This window comes from Anolis sagrei, chromosome 3 (genome assembly GCF_037176765.1).
Source record: "Anolis sagrei isolate rAnoSag1 chromosome 3, rAnoSag1.mat, whole genome shotgun sequence".
In the NCBI taxonomy this organism is placed as follows: Eukaryota; Metazoa; Chordata; class Lepidosauria; order Squamata; family Dactyloidae; genus Anolis; species Anolis sagrei.
The window spans coordinates 172,183,114-172,201,385 of record NC_090023.1 but is presented as its reverse complement, the minus strand read 5'-3'; the positions used below and the strand labels follow the sequence as shown (position 1 = coordinate 172,201,385).

Here is an 18,272-nt window from a genome sequence, read left to right as displayed (position 1 = left end):
TTTGGGTATGTTAAAAGGATAAAAAATATATTTGGGACAATAGCATCTGCTGTTGATAGGGTGTAGAAAATGAAGGAGCAAATTCAAACAATTGGTAAGTGTTAGCACTGTATTGTTTGACTAGAATATTTAAAATGTATAGGTAAGATGATAACCTAATTGCTTTATTTAAAATTGATTTTGACAATTGTTTTATTGAACTGTATACTGCATATTGCTTTTGTTTTTAAACTGATATAATAGGTTAGAACTGAGTAAGTATTGATAAGACCAATTATTAATTCAAATGTTATTTGCAGTATGGGTTTTATTGAAATGTGATATGTATTTGAATATTTATGTATACTATTTTAGTGTAAACTTAACTTGGATTTTTTTTAAGGTTAGGAAGGATATGGAGAAAGATTTAAATAAGCCCATCGCTACAAAGGAGGTTACAAAATGTCCTCCTTACTCCGCAATGTTTCGGGCAGGGGGGGAAAATGCATGAAGATTTGTGTTTTGTGGTGTGCCCTGTGTTTAATTTGTTACTGAGCACCATTGGCTGCCGTTCATCTTCCAGTCCCATTTCAAGGTGCAGGTTATTACCCACAAAGCCCTGAACGGTTTGGGACCTGTCTAACTTTGCAATCACATTTCCTTCTATTAACCTACACAATCTCTTCAATCTTCTGGGAAGGTCCTCCTCTTGCCCCCCCCCCCCCCCATTGCAAGTGCGGCTTGTGGGGACAAGGGAGAGAGCCTTCTCGGTGATGGCCCCCCAGCTTTGGAACTCGCTCTGGGGAGATTAGGCAAGCACCCACCTTGTCAGCCTTTAGGAAAAGCTTGAAAACTGGATATTCTACCATGCTTTTGATGAATGAACAACAAATCCCCATACCATGACCGTTTCTGCATAAACGCACTTTACCTCATCCCCTAGTGGGAAAATTAAACCTCATAGCTTATCCCATCCATATCTCCCACCAGATAAACTACTCCATTTTCCTATCTCACCTAATGTTCCCTGTTTTTAATGTTCTCTTTGTTTTTAACTTTTCCTTTTACCTCATACCCAGTGTTTTTATCCCACTGTGTTATTTTATTTTATTGTTTATATTTTATTTGAGTTATTATCTACTGTATGTATTTTATTTTGTTTATTGTATTTGTTGGTCTTGGCCTCATGTTAGCCACCCCTAGTCTCTGTGGGGAGATGGCGGCAGGATATAAATAAAGTTTAATAACAACAACAAAGGTCCGCATAGTCAAAACAGTGGTGTTCCCCATAGTAACCTATGAATGCGAGAGCTTGACCACAGGCAAGGCTGAGTGAAGGAAGATAAACACTTTGAACTGTGGTGTTGGAGGAAAATTCTGAGGGTACCTTGGATTGTAAGATCAAACAAGTCCATACTCCAGGAAATAAAGCCCAACTGCTCACTGGATGGAAGGAAATTAAAGGCATATATGAAGTACTTTTGCCACATAATGAGAAGACAGAATAGCTTGGAGAAGACAATGATGCTGGGGAAAATGATAGGAAAAAGGAAGAGGAGCCAACCATGGGCAAAGTGTATGGTTGGTATCCTTGAAGTGACTGGCTTGACCTTAAAAGAGCTGGGGGTGTCTACGCCCTACAAGGAGCTCTGGCATGGACAGGTCCATGAGGTCACGAAAAGTCGGAAATGACGGAATGAATAAACAATATTCTGGGTTATATGACAGTATGGACTCTGAGGGCCCTTCCAAACAGCCATATAACCCAGAATATCAAAGCAAATAATAATAATAATAATAATAATAATAATAATAATAATACATCTGTAATGAAATAGCTAATTGCAATGTATGCTTTAAATGTTGGGATATGATAAGTTCAGGCCAGCTTATGTGTTGCTTGAGCTGAGCTGTTGCTTGAGCTGAGTTGCCATAGCAATGGAACTGGCTGTTAGAAGGTATCCAAGTTAGAGAAGCCAAAGGGGCGGAGCTAACTGCCACTTGGCAGGGGCAGGCATGTTAAAAGAGTTTCAGTTCTCTTTTAGTCTTTGGTGAGGAAGCCAAAGAGGAAAGTGGTTCTGGTGTGTTGACAGAGGCAGCCCTAGGTAATTTTCAACTGTAAGCAAACAGTATTTTGGCATCCCCCTGCCCCAACCAATCACTGATATATATTTTCTGTTCGTCGTGGGAGTTCTGTGTGCCATATTTGGTTCAGTTCCATCATTGGTGGAGTTCAGAATGCTCTTTGATTGTAGATGAACTATACATTCCAGTAACTACAACTCACATATGTCAAGGTCTATTTTCCCCCAAGAGCGCCCCTGGGCAAAATCAACTATACTGCAAATGCTTACTTTGCGTAATGGGTTGAGCCGCCCCTGTGTGTTGAGAAACCAAACCAAGGGATTTAAGTCTTCTGCCTGTGTGTTTAGAGAGTCAATTGGATCTGTTTAAATGAGCAAGTAGCTCATGAGCTAAGGGGAAAAAGAAACCCCAGTAGTAATTCATAACTTCAGTGGGGATGGCTGAAGGGAGAAAAAGGCAAGCCAGTGCCTTGAATTGTCAGTTATGAAAAGAAAGATACTTCGCAGTGAAATAAGTTAAAAACCAGTCTGGTGGAAGTAGAAGACATACTGAGTGCTATACTTCAGTACAAAATTGGAAAATGTGTCTGTTCAATCTATAGTTTGTAATTGCTTTTATGTGTCAGTCTTTAGCATGACTTCTACTTTTTTGAGGCTTAGAAGTTTCTCAAAAGGGCTCCTATTCCCTCTCTAAAAATCCTAGCTTCCTTTGGTTTTTAGTCTAGCCACAAATCCTGGGTATATGCTCTATTAAAGATCCCTCATTATAACTACTTTACGGATACACCTGAAAATGTTTTTTCGCCTTCCTATTTTCCAGGTTTGCTGCCAGACAGCACTTAGCGTCTCTCATGATCGCACTTTGCAAAGCCTCCACATTTTCTGTGGAAACAGAAAGTTACCATCAGGTATCAGACTAGAAAGTCTATACCACCTTCATCCCATATACATATACATTATCCTCAAATTTCACTCAAATATTTATTTATTATTTATTTATTTATTTGCTTCACTTTTATACCGCATATTTCAGCCCTTGACAGGCGACTCAATCCGGTTTACAGTGCAATTAAAACACAGCAATACAACAACCGGGACGACAACGTCGCTCCACAACAATTAACATCAGACAGACAAATCAACAAACAACATATATAACGCCTCCGTTAAAGTCAGATCCATTCTCATAGTCATTGTGCCGTTCCTATGTTCAGTTACCGTCTTCCTTAGTTAGTTGCATTGCTTAGCCAAACGCTTGTTCGTAAAGCCAGGTCTTGACCATTCTCCGAAACGCCAGCAACGAAGGTGCCTGTCTGATGTCTGCTGGCAAGGCATTCCATAGCCGAGGGGCCACCACTGAGAAGGCCCTGTCTCTCGTCCCCAACAAGCGCACCTGTGACGCAGGCGGGATCGAGAGCAGGGTCTCCCCAGACGATCTTAATGTTCTAGTCGGTTCGTAGGCGGAAATGCGTTCGGAGAGGTAAGCGGGGCCAGAACCGTTTAGGGCTTTATAGGCCAAGGCCAGCACCTTGAATTGAGCCCGGTAGCGGATTGGCAGCCAGTGGAGCTGGCTCAGCAGGGGAGTGGTGTGCTCCCTGAGTGCCGCTCCTGTTAGCAACCTGGCTGCCGATATCTATCATGGCTCCAATATCTGCCTGGCTCCAATATCTATCATGGAGCTGTTTTCATAGATAATATCTATCATGGATCAGTAGCCAGAGCATATATAACCCCAGTGACATAGTGTTGACTAACTTCTCATGCACCCATTCTCATTCGCATAGAACAAGGATCCACAAACCTTTTAAACAGAGGGCCAGGTCACAGTCCCTCAAACTGTTGGAGGGCCGGATTATAATTTGAAAAACGCATGATGAATTCCTATGCACACTGCACATATCTTATTTGTAGTTCAAAAAACACTTAAAAACAATACAATAATTAAAATGAAGTACAATTTTAACAAAAATAAATTTCAATGGGAAATGTGGGCCCACATTTGGCAGATGAGATAGGGTTGTTGTTGTTGTTGTTGTGTGTTTTCAAGTCATTCCAGACTTAGGTAGACCCTGAGCGAGGGCCAGGTAAATGACCTTGGAGGGCCGTATCCAGCCCCCGGGCCACAGTTTTAGGACCCCTGCTCTATGGGATCGTAAATCTGCTACTGGTGGGCAAGGAAAATTGGATGATCACTAAAGACAACCAAAGAAGATAGAGTGAATGATGTTAAAAGGAATGTTTGTAAGCAGAAACAAGTTTTGTAAGAATCCACACTTTATTTTTAAATCAGTTGCATTTAAAAGGGCAGGTGAAATAATAAAAAGTAAAGTTTTACCATTTTCAAAATGTAATATTTACATAATGTACAATAAACATAATACAATAAATCATACAGAAATGCATACCATCATCCAAATAGTACTTTTATTTCAGAAATAATAGGATAAATATTCAGAATAGTGGATATTTGTTTTCTTGCTCCATAGTTCATTAATGCATGGGAGGGCTTAAAATCATGTATTACCATTTTTTTTGTTCGAGAAATGCATTCTAATGTTTAAACCAGGGTATTTTTTACATAAAAACTGGAAAGCACTTTTTGAGTAATAGTGAAGTGGAAAGAGGAAATGATGCAGCAGAATTTGACAGAAGGACATTCTTAAATTGTACATCTAATCTATATAATGCATTAGGAAATTAAAACCATAAAGTCGGGATTAGTTAGGTTCAAACTATATATAATGTAATGAAGACTGGCTTGGCTATAAAAGAGGAAACAATATCAACAAATAAGTTATCAGCATATTTTTATAGAGAATCTAGCTGAAATTGATTAAGAATTGTAACAGAAAGAATTAAAATGGCTATCTCAAAAAGGTTATTAAAATTGACTTAGAATATTTATGTTACCTTGTCAAAGAGTCATTTTACAAACTGAAAACTTTAGCAAAAACACAATATATATATAAATACAGATATAAAGATATGTCTCAGATCAATTATTGTCTACAGAACAGAATGTGTAAAACAATGCCCCATCAAAATGCTAATTTATATACTGTTTTGATAAAATTATTTAAAGATTTGTACATCAAATACCATGAGATAAAGAAGCAACTTGTCTTGAAAGTCAAAAAAATTGAAAACATAAAATCATCCTCTTCCAAAAAACTATTTCAATAACTAATATGTCATAATTTTTTAAAATCAAAATGAATAATAATTCAAAGATGTTGTTATTCATAATCCAAAAAGAAAAATACAGGTAATTAAATGCCTAGAATGAAATGTTAACCCTCTGAAGTCACTGCAAGACTCCCATGGATTAATGTGAGGTAGCATACCACAAAAAGGATCTTATAAAGCAGGTTTCTGTCTTTTCTGGTTTTACTGGCAGTTTTTACCTGATGAGTTTTGCAAAATGTTTGAATTGATTTACCAGAACCTAATTATTATTATTTTTTTGATATAACTCCCTATGCATTTATGAAATCTAGATTTTATTCTATTTTTGGGGAAATGCACATGGAACTCTGATGCATGTATACGTGTTGTGTAATTTGGCCAGAATAGGTTACCTTTCAAACAACATGTGTTGATAATTCCATAAACCTTTATTTTGAATCAAATTTGTTTTTGCACCTAATACCTGGCAGAGTTCCTTCAAGTTATTTTAATGTGCTTTCACCCATGGCAAGTATGCTAGGTACACTCTTTTGCACAAAGAATGTTATTTCAGCACAAATGCACTCTTTTAGATTATAGACCTGAATCTAAAGACTGGTAAGAAGAAGAAAAGTAATTGCTAGTACTGCTTTATGATGCAGTTATACTGGAATTGAGAGCTGTAAAATACGTGGGTTTTATAGCACCGTATATAAAAGTTTGACCAACTGAAGAAAAATCAGAATTTAGTTCCATTATTTTTATATAGTCTTTTAGTATAAGATATAAAAGTCCTATGAGTGGCAAATTTTGGAAAATAATTATTGAATAAAGCAAATTTGGTTTGCCTCTGTCTGAAATATTTAGAATTCTAGAAATCATTTTAAGAAGAAATTTACATATGTTATCTAGTTTGACAAATATTAAGAATGATATAGGTTCTACTGAAGTAGGTTTAAGGAGACATTTCTTTAGCTGGGGAGTTGAAGGCTAAGCCCTGTTTGCTGCCTTATTTTGTTTTTTGCTATCCTTATATTTTCTTTTACATATAGTATAGATTAAGTTAATTTGTGGTTCATTAATATTAACACCTATATGTGTTATATATGTCTTTGTGTTTATGGATATATGTGTGAGTGGCAGGGTTCATGAAAAAATTATAAATATTGTTTTTGTTGCTGTTGAGGAACATTTGGAAGGTATATTTCAACGAGTGAAAGATTTGCTAATATAGGATTGCTATATGAAAAAAAGTTGCAAGACTTATTTTAGAAATAATGGCAGTTTTCTTAGACCAGGGATCCTCAAACGTTTAAAATAGAGGGCCAGGTCACAGTCTCTCAAACTGTTGGAGGGCCAGATTATTATTTTATTATTTTTAAAATTATTATTATTATTATTATTATTATTATTACTGTATCTGCAGCATGATGCAGATGTTATTGTATCTGCAGCATGGGCCAGATTATAATTTGAAGAAAATGAATGAAATCCTATGCACCCTGCACATATCTTATTTGTAGTGCAAAAAACACTTAGAAAAAAAATAAAATAATTGCAATGAAGAACAATTTTAACAAATATAAACTTATTAGTATTTCAATGGGAAGTGTTGGCTGGGTTCAATGGGAAGTATTAGTATTTCAATGGGAAGTTTTGGCTGATGAGATAGGATTGTTGCTGTTGTTGTGTGCTTTCAAGTCATTTCAGACTTAAGTTGACCCTGAGTGAGGGCCAGGTAAATGACCTTGGAGGGCCGTATTTGGCCCGCGGGCCATAGTTTGAGGACCCCTGTCTTGGACGATAGTGTTGAGATGTGTCTCTGAAAAAAAATGGAATTATATCTAAATGGAATTCTATACTCCTCACCGTATCTGTCTAGAAACTCTGTATCTGAGGGATGTAGGCAGTTATAGATTTACAACCACTTCCTTATGACTGTCTAAAATCTTTAAAATATCTAATATAGTAACTATATAATAAAAATAAAAAGTAAATGAATGCATGAAGCCACAACTCCTTTTCCAATTCCAAATTATAAAACTAGGATGGTGTTTACATGTTAAAAACTTGGTGTCAACATAAATACGTAAGCAACCAAAATGCTCTAAGGATGAAATTAAAATCCTAGATATGTCTATTTTTACTAATAGTTCCATGGTGAACACTGTATGAGTGGTTCCATAATTTCATAAAGCATTGCTTTGCAGAATCTCACCAAGTTTCTCCTAGTCGAAGATTCTATTTCTGCCAGAAATCAGTCAACTACCTTAGAATTTCACAAGCAGAATGCAAAGGTGAAAGCAATATTCTCTCCCTGTTCATCCACCAGTGCCTTATTCAAAAGAAGTCTACAAATGTCTAGAATAATTTTCTTGTAGAAAAATTATCTGGTGTCAAAGACATCAGTTTGGCTTTCACTCCTGGTCCCTAAATAATTTTACTTGTGTAAATGGCTGCCACTGTTGAGAAAGACCATTTTTATCTGCTCCTCTTTTATTTCATCCTGAGTTTTAGTATTTTATTTTACACATGCGGCCCACTCATTGCCATTGTGATTGTGGATATTGTACTTGTATATTGTTTATTGTATTCATATGTTTTATGTATTCTACTGTGTTGTTATATGTGTTTTGGTTTTTATTCTATTGTAATTTGCTGTTTGGGTCTGGCCTCATGTAAGCTGCCCCAAGTCCCCATTGGAGGAGATGGTGGCAGGGTATAAATAAAGATTATTATTATTATTATTATTATTATTATTATTATTATTACCCAAACTAGCTCTGGTTGTGCATAATTATGCATAACTGGCAGCACAAGAAGATAGATAGGAGCACGCGACTGGAAGCATACAGAGGTGCAAGTGATATATAGTGCAGATAGATGGCATATATATTTGGATGCATGTTTATGTGCTTGTACCATCTGTCTGAGAGACAATCATGTGCAGTTGTCCCTCCACATTTGTGGTTTTGACTTTTGCAGATTTGATTTTTCACGGTTCAGGTTTACAATGTTATTTCTAAGAAGCCCTAGGTCCTCCAGTGTGACTTTATGGTCAACTTCCTCCAGTCATGCTGAATGACCTAGAGATTTCCGGAGAGAACATCTCTCTAAGTAGGTCTTCCAGTCAGGTTATGTATTCAGTTTCCAGGAGCCTTGTCCCCTAATCCTCGGAGGGCTGACTATACTGCAATATCTAACAGTGGACTTGGGTGCTATCCCCCACTTGCTTCCATGGCATCAAAAACTGTTACAGAGGATTTCTAAAATCTTTGGAGTAATTTTCCCACAAATGCACAAGTGAGAGGAGGCTGCAACCCAAAAGAGGGTAAGTATGACCACTGGGTCCTGGCATTTTATTGTATCACGGTATACTGTTTTATTGTTTACTGATATTGCTTATAATGTTTTTGATTTGCTTTTGGTTTATATGTAATTGTTATATTGTTGTTTTGTTGTGGCCTTGGCCTTTGTAAGCTGCATCGGGAGATGCTAGTGGGCTACAAATAAAGTTAATAATAATAATAATAATAATAATAATAATCTATCTGCACTGCATTAATTTTGATGTGTGCCCCTATTCACAATAATGATTTAACTCTATTTTGCCAGATCTTGATTGGAACCCTTGCATTGAGAGAGTCCACAGTTTTTTTGGTCCCCAGAGTAGTCTTACTGGGGTGGATAGATGGGGGCTTTGGGGGGGGGGGGTGTATGAGCTTTCAAAGGGAGAAAAAAGGTAGATACTGTATTTGAGAGTGATGACTCTATCCCACAAATAAGGGGGTTAGGAACAATAGCGACTTCTTTACTCTCCGAAAACCAAATGAAGCGTAATATTAAAACAGTAATAAAAGGGTGGATTGTGGTTAAATTAACATCAATAAACTAATATATATATAATATATAGAGAGTCTTTTAATAATTAAAAAAAGGCACACTGCCTGCAGTTCTGGTCACATTCTGATTTCTACAGAAAAAAAATCTCTACAACAATCTCAATATGTAAAAAATGTCATTCCATATCAACATGTATAGCAACAATCTAAATCTGTATTTTGACATCAATTGTCCCAACTTTTCATGGTTTTTTTCTTGTGAGAACATTGTCTCTCTCACCCTAAAAATATTCAGTTCTGTCAGAGTCATTATGTGAAAAGACTTTCTCTTTCATGCTCTGATCTTGAGCAAGTTACACTTTCTCAGCAATAGAATTGTCAAAAGCAGGAGTCAGCCAGTAGGTAACAAATACAACTCCATTCTGTGCCAGTATCTTTAGAAATGTAGTTTCATTGTTATGAGTGTTTCATAAGCCTCAAAAGCAACTATTCTGCAAGACCTCTGACTTATTTATGATAAAACCTTGAAAGAAACTATTTAATAATGTAAAGGATATCCAGTAGCACTTAAAATTTTCAACAGCTAGTTTTATTTTCTGAAAATTCAGGCTTTGCTCTTTATACATTGCTTTCAAGCTGATAAATACCGGTATATTTGTATTTTATTTTAAGAGGACTAGATGTATGTTGTATGTCTGTTTTTGATAAGGCCAACTGGCTAATCAATAAAAAATTTTCTGTTCTGTTTATACAAAATATGATACGTTACGTCAGTGAAGAAAACTTATTCTTCCATTCACTTAGGACAAAATATTTGTCATCTGAAGATCTGTACACTGTTTCTTCCACTACTTATTAGATTGTACAACCTTCAAAGAGGTTGTAGACTTGAGGAAAAAGGGAGAGGTGACACTGGCTTCTATGTACAGTTCATAGGGGGAAAAAGGTAGGATGCAAAGGTTTAATAAAAATAATTTCTATTCTGTTATGGATTTACTATTAAAAATTGATTGGAAATGCTCATCTACAGCTTTGTAAAAGATTGCTCTGCATGTATAAGTATCGTGTGGACTGAAACCTTTTGGGTCAAGGAGCAGTTGAAAGCCCTGGGTTTGATAAAGAACAATTAAAATAACATGAGGTGGAAGTGGGGAGAGGATCATATAAATTGCAGACACAGAGTAGTTCTTGACATGTGTCTTCAAAGTAAATGTATCCGCTTCAGGGATAGATTTTTATACTGGAAACATTTTTTCAGGGGTAATATATGTGAACTTATCAGGAATCAGTACAACCTCACTACCTCTGAGGATGCTTGCCATAGATGCAGGCGAAACGTAGGATAGAATGGCTCTAGACCATGGCCATACAGCCTCAAAAAACCTACAACAACCCAATCAGTACAACTTTCAGATACAAGGGACAAAACTAAATAGCATGTTATTGCGATTATGTTGCATCAACTTTAGCTTTCTTTAAACATTCAAATGAATATTGCAGAGCTAATAACAACAGTAACAACATTGTACCATCAAAATCTTCAATACCAACATATGTATTAATGGAACATGGCTAACCTATGTACATTTTCCCCAAAACCTATCTTGACATTGTGTTAACTATACAATCTATTAAAAATTTAAGCATAAGGGAAATAGGAAAAGACCAATTATATATTTTATGAGGACAGCAAAATGTTTTATGGCAAACCTATAGCAAAGCATTCCTAACATGAACAAGTAAAGTCTGACAGTGAGAAGAACAACAAAGCTGTCTTATAACACCAAACATTTATGAAATTTAGTTCTTTTAATATACAAAAAAATTATAATGTTCTTGCAGAAAATAAATGGTAGCATTTGAAGAGAAGCTAAGAAAGGTTCAAGGATGGAATCATCAGGAAAGGTGGTAAACGTTTTACTGCATCTTCAATCAGCTGCTTTTCAAAATTAATATTCAAGTTTATTTTTTTGAAAGATGAGAATATAGCTCCTTTTAACAAAAAAGCAACAACCATAGAACTGTTGTCTATGTCCTAAGGCTCTTCACACCAGCTGCTGAATAAAAGTCTTCACACGAAGGCTTCCATTATTACAGCAGACAAAAAAAAGAGTAAGAGCGGCACTGAAGCCCAATTTGTTCCATGGCTGGCACTCATGCTGACCTCTGGAAGCAGAGAGCAAAACCCACTGGTGTGTCCATCTTCCGTAGCCCCACCAGGCCCACCATACAGGAACAAAACCCTGGCACGCATGGCTCAAGAATACTTCCGTGTTCCTTGGAGGTAAGTTGTTGAATATCTTCAGCAAACCTTCAGACAGGATGTTCTTCTCTTGCCACTGTAGGCCTTCCACAAGTATCTCCACCCTCTTACTTGTTTCATTATTTAGCTATCAGCCAAGGTGTTTGACCCTTTAAGCAACAGACAAATTATTTCATGCTGAAATGTGCTTTCAGATTCTCATGGAAGCCTTGCTCCTCCATACCCTCCAACATTTCACAGGTACAAATTGGGACACATGTTGTCAAGCAATGACACAGAGGGGTCAAGATGGCAAACGTTTTTAATGAGAAAGAACATGCAAACTGTTTCCTTTTGCCTAAGCTTACTGGGAAGATGGAAGCCTTTATTCTCCGTGACTTAACTGAGTGCAATAAAAGCTGCATTTGTAGCTGTAATTGGGAAAACAGAGAATTGTCCTTGTATGCTACTTTCCTATAATTATTGAAAATCTCTGCTCCTGATAATATATATTACAGCATGTGTCCACTTTAATCTATTCTAGCTGGAGCTATAATCTTGAGATTACACAAAAAGTAAGCATTTTTGACCCTATTCTTTCTGGTTTCCTGAAATGATGGGAGTAAATCACAACACATGTCATTAATAAACCTGTATTGCAGGAAGTATGTTTAAGGCTACTCACAATCATTTGCTCTAAGCCAGTGGTTCTCAACCTGTGGGTCCCCAGATGGTTTGGCCTTCAACTCCCAGAAATCTTAACTGCTGGTAAACTAGCTGGGATTTCTGGGAGTTGTAGGCCTGGGGACCGACAGGTTGAGAACCACTGCTCCAATCAGAAAGGTAGCATTGCAAAAGTGTAGTATAGCTCCATCCTGTGTTTAAGCAGTGAAATGGATTTTAAGTCATACCTGGTTAGTGGTTACTATCTATATCAGTGGTTCTCAACCTGTGGGTTCCCAGATGTTTTGGCCTTCAACTCCCAGAAATCCTAACAGCTGGGATTTCTGGCTGGGATTTCTGTAGGCCAAAATACCTGGGGACCCACAGGTTGAGAACCACTGATTTAGATAGACACCTTGTGAGATGTAGTAGAAATTCGGACTTCTGTAAAATGTTGGCTGAAAAGTTATTGTAGATAACTGCAGTAATTGTGTTAGTAAATATATGTGGTGCATGACATGAGTTATGTCTTTTCAACACATGTAAGTGATAAATATGTACAATAGTCCTTAACTGGAGAAATGCACTGCACTTATTTACACAGTGCTTGAAAAATATTACCTGCACTTTACTGGCGGATAACTGTCAGAGGCCTGAGCCAGAATCACCACTGACCAATCTAGTTAGGGATTATGGGGGTTGATTTTGAAAATTAAGCTCTTTCTTCATTCACTGATATATTTAGTTCTGGTACAGTTCAAGAAAATATTGATAATATTGATTTTAGAGGTGAATCACACATTGTATAAGGAAAAAATACAGCATGACCCCTGGACCCACAGGGATGTTCTCAGAGTCACATAGATTGTCCTCATATGCTAATAATCTTCACCAGGCTTAAATCTATCATATGAAAACTACAGGGTGAAGCAGCATAACTTCCTTTTTTCAAAACTTAATAAAACCCATTGTATGAATCAGAAATTTTTAATTTTTTTATAATGTAGGCACATACTTAAAGTTTTGTTTTACGTAGTTTTGAAGATCAAATTAAGTAGGTGACGTCCCCCATTCTCCATTCTCCATACACTGAGTAAACTGATTTCTGGCATTTGTCATGACTCTTGCCAGCATAGCAGGCGTTATGTTCGCAATTTCTTCCTGGATGTTGGTCTTCAAATCTTGTAGGGTCCTTGGACGGTTCACATAAACACGGGACTTCAAAAAAACCCATAGGAAAAAAATCACAAGGGGCCAAATCTGGAGAGCGGGCCGGCTCGAAAAGTAGGCCTCGACGGCAAAAGCACGGTCCTCACTGTTCCAATGCATGATGGCGACTAAACTGTGTCAGGACAAAACTTTATACTCCTGCCTCTCGAACGAGACCACTAGCGCTCCACTACGTCTTCAACCGACTGAATGGCACACATTTTTTTTAAAAAGGAAGTTATGCTGCCTCACCCTGTACTTCTACAACAAGTAATGGAATAGTTAACCATTCACCCTGATCATTAGGGACTGTATGAAAAGTTAAGGTGAACAATTGCTAGTTCCCATTGAATCATTGGGAACCTGGTAAATCAACACTTCAGTGCATTGCTTTGAATCACTGGGTGTACTCTAGTTGGGAGGAGTAATTTGACTTAGGCCATGATTTCCCATCTCACCTTGCCTGTCTCCAGTGATCCAGGAAAATGGCAAGTTGTTTTAGGGCACTGGATATAGTGCAAATGATAACATTTTATTTTCTTTTTAAATGGGTCTTGTCACCATTTATCAAATGAGAAACTACAGTCTGAGGGAGTGCTAATGTCTTTTCTCTCTGTCATTTATCAAATTAACCCTTCTTTTGAAGCTGCTAACTGCCCGATGAAGGGAAATAAATAGAAGCCAGATGATATGGTTCGCCCTTTAGACCAAGCAGCAGCCCGGGGAGAAAGGATCAGAGAAAATTATGTCAAAAAAAATCTAATACTCCTTTTGTTGGGATACTGATTTCATTCCTGTTTAGCGGTAATGATCCTCAATATGGGTTTCTTGTGTGCTGTGTGTTTTAAATATCAGTAGCCTCATTTCAATTCTAGGATCTTTGAATTACGTTTAGGTACTGAAGTCAGGACAAGAATCAGTGGCTGTTTAAAAGTATAACTTTAAATCTCCTAAGTATAAGGGCTATTCAGCTGCATAACTAATTGCTCAGGTTGTGAAACATTCCTAGGGGACCGATATATGCTGAGCAATTCTTGCTGTAGTAAATTTCTTTTACTTCTATTTGTAGTAAAAAAAATTAGAATGAATATTCGGGCAAAAATGCATGAGGAATTGCAGGAATAAAAAGCAGACAGTAGGCTTTACCAGATGCTTAAGACCCTTGTATAATTAGCATATGGAGATGAAAACATTATTCGGGGACTACATATACTTCTTCCCTGGGCACCTTTTTTTCCAGTTCAGACCTTTTTAATAGTCCTTTAATTGGCCCTGGAATTGAGTGGCCCTGATCCCCTAGTAGGGCCATTGCTGAGACCGATCCTTGCACTGTAGCATTCAGCCAGCCCCATTTTTCCCTTCTCCTTGAACTAGCCTTGACCCAGCTCATTTCAAATAGTCCAGTCCTCTTATTGAAATCTTTGCCCTGGCAGCTTACCTTGCATGAAGAAGAGAGCAGAACTGGTTTTAAACTGATTTTAATTTAACAGTTTATGCTGTGTTAACAGTTTATGCCTATGTTTTTGTTTTATATTGTATGTTTTTTGCATTATTTTGCATATGTGGAAACTGCTCTGAGTCCCCTAGGGGAGATAGGGCGGTATATAAATAAAGATTATTATTATTATTACTATTATTATTATTATTATTATTTCTCTATATGCAGTTTTTGCTGATTCAATAGAGCTTCCATTTGGATTAATTTAGTTGCGGGCTTGAGACTGACTACTCCCACTAAAGAGGACTGCATGGAAGAGTTTAACCAATTCAAAATGAATGTCTGCATGTTCATTTTGTGACCCTCCGAATGTTTTCCTATAATAATAATAATAATAATAATAATAATATAAAATTTTATTTATATACCCCTACCTATCCCCGAGGGGACTCAGAGCAGTTCCCAGGTAACATCACAAAACATACAAAGTAAAAAACAACATAACCATAGGATAAACAAAACAACTTGTGGACAACAAGTTAAACATGAGCCAACAATGTGATGTGGCGGCAAAAAAAGCCAATGGGATTTTGGCCTGCATCAATAGGAGCATAGTGTCTAGATCTAGAGAAATAATCCTACCTCTCTATTCCGCTTTGGTTAGACCACACCTGGAATATTGTGTCCAATGCTGGGCACCACAATTCAAGAGAGATATTGACAAGCTGGAATGTGTCCAGAGGAGGATGACTAAAATGATCAAGGGTCTGGAGAACAAGCCCTATGAGGAGCGGCTTAAGGAGCTGGGCATGTTTAGCCTGAAGAAGAGAAGGCTGAGAGGAGATATGATAGCCATGTATAAATATGTGAGAGGAAGCCACAGGGAGGAGGGAGCAAGTTTCTTTTCTGCTTCCCTGGATACGAGGACGCGAAACAATGGTTTCAAACTACAAGAGAGGAGATTCCATCTGAACATGAGGAAGAACTTCCTGACTGTGAGAGCCGTTCAGCAGTGGAACTCTCTGCCCCGGAGTGTGGTGGAGGCTCCTTCTTTGGAAGCTTTTAAACAGGGGCTGGATGGCCATATGTCGGGTGATTTGAATGCAATATTCCTGCTTCTTGGCAGGGGGTTGGACTGGATGGCCCATGAGGTCTCTTCCAACTCTTTGATTCTATGATTCTATGAAATATAAGCATAAAAATTGCCGCCATAACACACATATATTAAAAGTAATCCTGCCTGTTCAAGCTAATTAAAACATTTTTAAAGGCCGGGCCAAGATTTATGTAAGCCCAAAAATTCTAGGGGGCCTGGTTATTAAGTGCAATGCTATGGCAGGCAACAATATTAGGTACGGGTCTATGGCTGTTCATTCTGGGGCTGATTAGAGGAAATGATCTGGGTAATTGATAGGAAGAATAAGGCCGTATTTGACAATGTGTAGGGCTGAGTTAGGGCTGGTCATTTTCAAAGGCTTGTTGAAACCACCAGGTCTTCAAGCTCTTATGAAAGGAGGGGAGGGATGGGGCCTATTCATGTTGGATTAGTAGTGCCCTCTGCTGGCAGTAAGGTAAAAGAACTGTGAAGTGATCCCTGATGTCTCTTATCTGGTTGGTTTAAAATACCACTATATGATTTATTTACACAGACTAGATTTGGTTGTATTTTACTTATGAAAAGCTGTATTATTTAAAGCTGTTCTTGTATTCATTGTCAAATGCCTTCATATGTACACAGAGCGGCTTCTTCTGGCATCTTAATGCAATAACTTACTAAGCTGTAACACTTACTATGAGAGCACAAATATCATGCAAATATTGCAGCTGTATTCCACAATGCAAGAAGCACAGTATCAATATACATACAACTATACAAGCGGATGACAATAAGATAAAAAAGGAGAAAAGTAGTTTTTTCTGTACAAAAATATGCAGCTTTTTATAATTTGCAAAACGTGTTATCTTTTGGCACTTCAAAATGAAAATTGTATAAAAATAAATATTCTATGCACAAACACGCAGACACACACACACAGGCCAGTCCATGGTTAGAATTTTCACTGCAAAAGAAAAATACAGAACTATGTTAGCATCACACAGTTTTTGGATAGGGATTTTCTGATGGGAGATTGCAAAATAAAGGTATACTGTTGTCTCGACATGCAGGAAGTTATAGGGAAGATATTATGATCTGGCATACAAATTCAACAAAAACAAGCCCCATTAATCTTATTAGGAGAGATGTATGTACATGGAAATTAATGTGATTTGAATTTTATGTCTGGCTTTTGTTCGTTGTCAGCTTTTGTTTGTTGCCTATTGCCATTCAGGACTTATGAAAACAGATAGTTATTACCATATTTTCTGGCATATAAGACTACTTTTCAACCCAAGAAAATCTTCTCAAAAGTCAAGGCTCATCTTATACACTGGGAGTCATCTTATATAGCGGGAGTCGTCTTATAGAGCGGGTGCTGAAACTTCCAATCTGGATGGGAGAATCTGTGGTTGCTGCATATTTTGGGAGGAGCTCAAAAAATGGCAGTGGCTGTGCCCCTGCTGTATGCAGTGACTGTATGAAAGCATTAAGGGTGACATTGTACAAGTATGGTTGAAGAAAATCCATTCATCAGGATTCGTGTACTTAATGCGGTTCCGATGGTGAGGTGAAGGGGCACCTCACCAGGAAGGTGTAAATAAAGGGCAGAGCAAGCTGCGGGCATCTGGGGCGCCCAGGGTATGGAAAAAAGAGATAGAGTGGCTCTGGGCCCAAAAAAACACCTCTTTTACCTGTCTGGCTCACCCCTGTATCCTATTACCATCCCTCCTCTGCCTCTCAGATCTCGCTCGTGAAGACTGCAGTGAAGCGGTGCAGGTGTGCATGTGCGAGATCTGAGAGGCAGAGAAGGAGGTACAGTAATAGGAAAATTACCATATTGAAATCAAATCTGATGCTTTTTAAATTTTTATTTGTTGTGCGTTGGAAGAAGGGTAGTCTTGTACGGTGAGTATATCCCAAACTCTATATTTTAACTGGAAAAGTTGGGGGTCGTCTTATACGCCCAGTCATCTTATATGCCGGAAAACACGGTAAATGCTAAAAAAATTTCAAAGCCTAACTAAGGGAGGGGTTTTTAAAATTCTCAGCCAGAGAGGTCCTGCGATTCACTAAACTAGGAACCCCAGGATACTACCGAAGGCAGCCAGAGGATTTAAAATGAGATGCACACTCTATACCTACTCTTTAAAGTGTGTGTGATGACGTCCACAGCTATGAATGCTAATTCCAGACTTTATAAAGTTAGGATATCAATATGACAAGTTGCTAATAAGTTTGATTTGTTTGCATTTACAAAAGATGAGCTACCTCTGTAGTAATCTTGCTATAATTCACATATTTGACTTATTAAGACATGCTTATCAATTGGGAAAGAAATATGTCACTACAAATCTTTCATACTTTATCTATTACTTTTGTTATTCACAACATGCAACAAAACATTTATCAAGCTTTAAAATATTACATTACCTTATTCCAGCATCCTTGAATTGGCAAGCCATCTTCCCCCTACAATAACGAAAGAGGTGTTTAAATATCACAAAGAAAAATGTGCAGAGCGATCAAGGCAAAATATTTCAAGGAGGAAGAT

At 37.5% G+C, this 18,272-nt stretch overlaps 1 protein-coding gene across 1 annotated transcript in view; it reads right to left on the bottom strand.

The window, feature by feature from the left end:
- Window positions 1–4,319: 4,319 nt before the first annotated feature.
- The window catches only part of COL13A1 (collagen type XIII alpha 1 chain), a 219,722-nt gene continuing 205,769 nt past the window's right edge, over window positions 4,320–18,272 (bottom strand). Inside the window, exons 39-41 of the mRNA XM_067465689.1 lie at window positions 18,152–18,190; window positions 10,478–16,682; window positions 4,320–10,365 (exon numbers count right to left, since the gene is read on the bottom strand). Coding sequence (XP_067321790.1) covers window positions 16,680–16,682; window positions 18,152–18,190 — 42 coding nt within the window. The 3' untranslated portion in view covers window positions 4,320–10,365; window positions 10,478–16,679. The remainder of the gene's footprint in view (window positions 10,366–10,477; window positions 16,683–18,151; window positions 18,191–18,272) is intronic.